We start from the raw sequence: 6773 nt of genomic DNA, 5'->3' as shown, positions 1-6773 counted from the left end.
GCCAGAACATACGGGCAAGCGACGAGGTTGACGGTGGTGTGTGGGATGGTGGAAATGTAGGCTATTCTTGACATTAATAACCTAGTAAATAAGAAGAAGACCTGAGCTTCAAAAATACCGTAGTCACAATAACCATGTGAACTAATGCAATCCTGGCTGATAGATTAATGTCATGTAGTTTCCATATTAAATTAACCCAGTCAATTAGATACATTTGTTATCAGTATTAAAACGAATAAATCTACTTCATAATTGCATTATGAATTTTGAATGACTTTTCTGAATTCGGGGGTGCTTTTAAGGGCTTTGCTGACATAATATTCATAAAGAAAGCAGTTTTTTAGTTAATATTTTGATTTTCACAATTCTCTAAGATTATATTCGATGGGAAATTATTTGATCACGTCAAAATATGAATTTCAACTACTTTATAAATTCAATTATATTTTCAAGGAAATGATTCAACTTCAAATTACACTAATTGGTAATCTAGAAAGGGTTTTGCGCTGATATTTTCAGGATAGCTTTGTCTATTCCCCACAGGCTTTGCTTATGGCCGGATAGTAACTGCACTGTAATGGTGTAAGCTTGTGAATGCTTGAGACTGGGGTGGTAGTTTTTTCCCCATTGTCATACCCTATGTTTTTTATTTTTCTTTCCTAGGTAATTACAGGTTAACCTTCCATTTGTTAAAGCATAATCAAACATCACAATTCTCCATTTGAGATCTTCTAAGCATTGCATCTTTCTAATTTGAAGGATTCAGTTGATGAAGAGGGGACTTATATACGCGCATGATCCTTGTTAATTTTTTCTTCCCAAAGGTTCAAGATCCCATAGACTGCAAATAGTAGACTAACCTTCCGGATTTATCTGTAGGCTCTTGTTCACGGAACCAATAGTGTAGGAAGAGATGGTTTTAAATAAAAACTCCATAATAGTGTCGAGAATATGATGTTAAGACAAGAAAGGGGGATAGCTGGCACATAATGAGATGGCAAGATATGTAACTTACCAAAACATTGTAAATCAAAGTTCTCCAGGCTGCACCTCCCACAAGTGACAGGCTATTGTAAACGAGAACAGGATCAAGTTCTCGAAGACTGTATGATATATTTCTCATTTCTTCATGTTTTTTCGTCTCTCTTCTTATTTTTCTCTTCTTTGGATTTTAGCATACCATTCTTATTGTCCTCGGCCTCCTGGCTATATTGTCTCCAGTACGCAGATCGGAGAACGACCAAAAGCCCGAGGTGAAATAATAAAGTAAGACGGATCAAGGTCTAACTATAGTTTATAATCTATGACCAAATAAACGATCCCTGATCTGCATCCAATATTTGTTAAGTCAGATGCTCAGGATCGGGAAGCCAGAGGGAAGCATCGGGTCCATCCACAAATCAAACCGCTACAATCTCCATCGCTCGGGTGGTCTCTTTTACACCTCCCATTTCCCACTCGATTCAATTTGAACTTGTAGTTACCGCCAGTAATTTACTAGACTTGCAAGATCGGGAAGCCAGAATGAAACAGTGGGTCCTCCAGATGTCCAACAGCAGCAGTTATTGACCATAGGTTCTGGTGGTCTCTCTTACGGTTAGCCTTTCGCACTCAACTGGCTTTTCGTCAAATATTTCCTGTCTCTTAACTTGTACGCTTTGGTATATTTGTCAATAAACTCTTTGTAGACCCAACGTAGTCAACGCTTCTATTCACGTCATGTTTATGGGGCTTTATACTCGCGTGTTGACTTGTTATCATCCGGAGCGAGAAGCATCTTTTGAATGGGCCGGTTACATCTCAACTGCCCGGCCTGCCTCACCGAATCTTCAAGGTCATTTGATGGTGGGTCTTTAACAATACGAAAGTATGAAATTCAAATCATTTGGTCGAAATCCATTACTTCACCTATTTATTGCACATCACAACAAGAGAAATTATTTATTCTCAGCAAGCGACAATGCTAGGTACAGGGAGAAGTTGATATTGAACAAGGTGTGGACGCAGATCCATGGAAAGAGAAGTATAGACTAAATTTCGTGAAAAAGCAAGACCGAGGAAGAGAAATACTCTACAAAGATAGATATAGATCGATATGTAGGGAAAGATCGTGAATTTAGATACATGAATCTAGAGAGAGGTAAAGGCAGAGATAGATAAAGAACTAAAAAGGTTAGATAGACGGGAGGAAAATGCATGCGCTGTATATAACCGAGAGGAAGAGACAGACCGTGAGGAGTCAGAGAGCTGCCGTAAAAGAACTGCTTGCAATTACGATACGAGATTGACAGCCACGTTTATGATGGATGCCGAAAGAGGATAATGTCCTCTTCACGTACCATCCAACCTCCACTTTCCAAACATTGTAATTTTGATTTTCAGGGATGATCACAAGACTATTGTGCTCATGGTGTAATAAATTTAACAAACATATTTTGGCAATAGACCTATCCCAGGTCGCTCTCTCTTTCTCACACTGCAGACAGGCTTTTCTAATACATTCTTCCGCCCTTGGGGAAACGTGTTTTGGGTAACCTAGTTTCTCTGGCGACGCAATGAAACACCCTAATGATTCTTGTTCCGAAGCAATTAAAGGTATCCAAACACACCATTGGAAATAACTGTAAAGGGCTTCTACTCGGAAGATCAGCCCCGTCAGATCCGATATCATGTAATATACTTTTAATATAGTAATAATTGAACGCGTCTCCCAAAACTTGGATTAAGATTAGCTGTTATGATTCAATATAGGTTTAATTCTAGATGGCTAGGCTCAAAGGTAGAGGAGAATAAACGTGGGGATTAAATATAGTTTATTATCTGGATAAGATTAGATATAGTAATAGTCCATTATAGCGGCTAAATATTATATTATGAATATAAACCAGATCTAGCTCCGTCTTGCGGAATACGTCGATCTTAGCTACCTTCTCTGAGTCTTTCTCTTCCCCTCTCTCTCTTTTCTCTCCACTTCTTCCGTCTTGTTCTTGAACTATCCGTCAGCAAGGCCGTTTGCTTCTTTATTACGTTAGTAATATCACTGCTGTCTATCTCATAGACTCTGTGCCATAGAGTCTGGTCTACGATCTCCAAATTGTTAGACGAATTTAATTATTTATTAGGAATTTTAAGTTTCACTATTTCCTATCCAGAGAGAGGCAGCGAGAGAGGTGTGTGCAACCAAAAACATTTTTGTATCTCGAATCATCTCTCTGATCTATCTCTTTGTGAACGGCATGTGTACAATAAATGAAAGAATAGTGAACAAAACAGTCCCAAGAAAGAGAACGATTCAGAATCAATGAAAGCAATCGACGAGGCCCAGACCGAGGCCAAGGTCAAGGCGGAGATTGAGGGGGTGCAAGTCGGGCTGCTTGGGCGAAGGAAACGTGTTCAAATCGAGGTCTAAACAGACCGAATCGCCACAGCCGGTCTCCTCGCCGCGCTCAATCTCCGCCCAGCGGCGCGCGAAGGACTCGGCGGCGGCGCGGTGGCGGCGCATGTGGCCGCCGAGTGCCTGGCCCATGGAGAATTCCAGCCCACAGATGGGGCACTCGTGCAACTTCGGCTTCCCCGGCGCGGCTATCTTCTCTCCCGGCAAGCGCGGCTTCCTGTGGCTCGCCCGGTGTCCCCCCAACGCCTGAAAAGACGCGAACTGCCGATTGCACGTCTTGCACCCAAACAACCGCCCCCCCTGCCGCGGGACGCGCGCCTCCTCCTTCCCGCCGGAAAATAACATCAGAACTTGCTCTTCTCCTCCTTCCTCCGTTCTACTTCTCTTCATTCTTTCTTTCCCACAATTTTTCTTCATCTGGGTTCCTCTTATAGCTTTCCGATCCCTTCTTGCGTTGGAATGTGAATAGAAATAAGATGGAAACAGACAGAGAGAGTGTTTGACACGGCCACTCGGTTACTTTGATTGGAAGACACCATGAAGTAAATTCTTTACAACTCAAGGCACCTAACTGCTGAGGACGACTCCAACTCTCTAGTCTCCAAGTGGGTGACCGTAAAGGCGGCGGGTGCTCTAGAAGCCCTGTGACTTCTGGTCGTTTCGGCTTCCACGTACGTACGCGTATAGTCTGAATCAAGGTTTCCTCGACGTACATACGCGTATAGTCTGGTCGTTTTGCTTCTCTGTTCTATCTCCTGAGGACGTTTCCTCGATGCTCACTTTACGCGTATAGTCTGAATCAAGGTTGAGTCATTAGGGAACGATATCAACGATGATGGCGATTTCTTTCTTCAAAGGGTTACGGCGGATCTTCTGCAATCCGTCCATACGAAGCAGGCGAGCTCGTATCGAAGCTATCCACATCAGATAATCTCGAACTCTCTTTTTGCCTCTACGATGGCATGAAATGTGCAGAAACGAGGACTAAAGTGTATGTTGGCTTTGACTAACTGTCTTTATAAGATTACGGCACAACGATAAGGGTTAGCAGCACGTCAAGCTTAATATGAATGGAGTCGAGAGAAAGCGCTTGGCCCCCTGATTATGGGTTGTCCAACGCATGCGTGAATAAAGTTAGTCAAGCAAGATAGGGATGGAAGAAACTGTATCCTATGGTCGGTAAGTTTTTTTATAATTTTCCCCCGACCTGAAGTTTTGTCGGGTAGCACAAGGCTCATGAAGTCATGAACTTGGGGTTAATTTTATGCCCAGAGAATTGGTTTGAAATTAGACAGAGAGAAGAGAGGGAGAGAGGGAGAGAGAGAGAGAGAGAGAGAGAGAGAGAGAGAGAGAGAGAGAGAGAGAGAGAGAGAGAGAGAGAGAGGGAGAGAGAGAGAGAGAGAGAGAGAGAGAGAGAGAGAGAGAGAGAGAGAGAGAGAGAGAGAGAGAGAGAGAGAGAGAGAGAGAGATTGACGTTCTCCAGTATGAACTCCAAACCGGATACACTTCTGCTTGAGCCGACACAAGGTGACAACCACGTTTCTTAGATCCAGTGCGATTACTGTTCATTTGTCAATCAGAATTACGACTATCAATGCGCTATTCATGTCCTCTTATGTAGAGTTTATTTGGATTGCCATGGAGTAATAAATTCTTTATTCGGACGTCATGAAGCTATGCTTTATAGTATATTGAAATAAATGATCGGGCATACAATACATTAAAATATTTAAGACATAACTAACATAAATTTAGTTTTTGCATTTATTTAGTTTGATCAGCTAATAAAAAACTAGGCCTCAATGTTTCCCCAGAAAATAACAAACAAGGTTCACGACTTTTTAGCGGATAATGTTATAGTTATTTAATGGAGGATATTATATTGAGAATATTATATGGCATCATGCTTATCTTGAAATTATAGCGTAGAGCTTCAGTATGCATGGATTTTGATTCTTAGCTACTTTGTATTGCTTATAAAGAAACTCCTGAGTTGCCCATCTATTTTTACTTGCGCTGGGTTCTGTGGGCTTCATTAAAGATTTGAAAAATGATTAGTGCCGTCAACTTGGATTATACTACGTAACTTAAAATGATTGCATAACATTGGGTAGAACTGATTCCACTTTCACTTTTCTCCATCGAAAACTACTTTGAAACCTACCCTAAGTATAGAATATGGACACACTCATGTGATATCTGGAATCATGGACCCCTTCTTCTAATTCCCCAATCTTCCTGAAATATCTAGTTAGTCTTATATTCATCAGCCTCACTAGGGTGGGGAGAGATGTTGGATGAGGAGAGGGCAAAGATATGGCTATTAGGAACACCTAAAAGCCTTTCACTGTTCTAGTTATGCCTAATTTGGAAGTTTTCACAACAGCTTTAAAAAAAAAGTACATTCAGAATGTATGTAGGTCTTAAGCATGTGGCTCACTAGGCTCATGTATCATTTAAGTTAATAATTTTAATGGAGAATTATCATTTTAGTTAATATCATTTTATTTAATTTAATGATCAATCTTATTAATCAATTATGTAAAAATTAAGATTAATTAATCAAGGATTAATTTAACCCAACCAATATGTTATATTTCTATTCTGTAGGGTTCCAAGCAATACCGCATGCTTTAGAAGACAAGAGAAATGATTGAAATATTTCATCAAAACTTTACTATAGTTGATTAGCGTACGTGTTTACCCTTACTAGTCCCTACTTTGAATCCCTATAAATGTGATACTACTACCTGATTGACATTTAGGTGTGATACTATTCATAGGAGTCAATTGACATGGAAGCAATTTAGGAATAATATCATTCATGAATTCCCCAGGATCAATTGCGTCAACTCTTTATCTAAAGATCACCAACCTTCCGTCCTCAGATTCTCAATACTAATCGCAATTGGATCAGCCATACTTATCATTTCAAAATGTATCAGATAGTACTAGTTTTTTGCATAGTTTTATGTTTTCATCACGTGCCCTTGAAATATGAGTATTCATATATATATATATAATTCAATATACATGTTTAATGGCTAGTGGTGACTGCGTTATTTCTTTAACCATTCCATTGACCTCTTCACTACCTCTTTCACCTAGGCTGTAAAGCTCGAAGATATATCTGTCTTGTCATGTCACTAACGTTTGCCTTAGACAATGTATTTTTCATGATCTTATTGTCTTTTATTTTCCCCTCCAAGAGGTTACGAATAAATGACATGAATTTAATTATGGAGGTTCATACCTGCCTATTATATTCATGTTTTAATCTCCAGGGTTAATTTAATTTTAATCACTATTATTAAATAAATTTTACCCTCAATGAAAACTATAAATTTAGCCTGCTATCTATTTCTAATATTTGTGTGTC

The 6773-nt window shown here is 39.9% G+C and overlaps 1 protein-coding gene across 1 annotated transcript; it reads right to left on the bottom strand.

The window, feature by feature from the left end:
* Positions 1 to 3189: 3189 nt before the first annotated feature.
* Positions 3190 to 3818, bottom strand: LOC144715862 (uncharacterized). The gene has a single exon (XM_078590863.1). The coding sequence runs from the start codon at positions 3809 to 3811 to the stop codon at positions 3299 to 3301; it is 513 nt and encodes a 170-aa protein (XP_078446989.1). The 5' UTR covers positions 3812 to 3818; the 3' UTR covers positions 3190 to 3298.
* Between the last annotated feature and the right edge of the window lie 2955 nt (positions 3819 to 6773).

This window comes from Wolffia australiana, chromosome 19 (assembly GCF_029677425.1).
Source record: "Wolffia australiana isolate 7733 chromosome 19, ASM2967742v1".
Classification (NCBI taxonomy): domain Eukaryota; kingdom Viridiplantae; phylum Streptophyta; class Magnoliopsida; order Alismatales; family Araceae; genus Wolffia; species Wolffia australiana.
The sequence above is the reverse complement of the archived record's forward strand: the minus strand, read 5'-3'. Positions and strand labels throughout refer to the sequence as shown.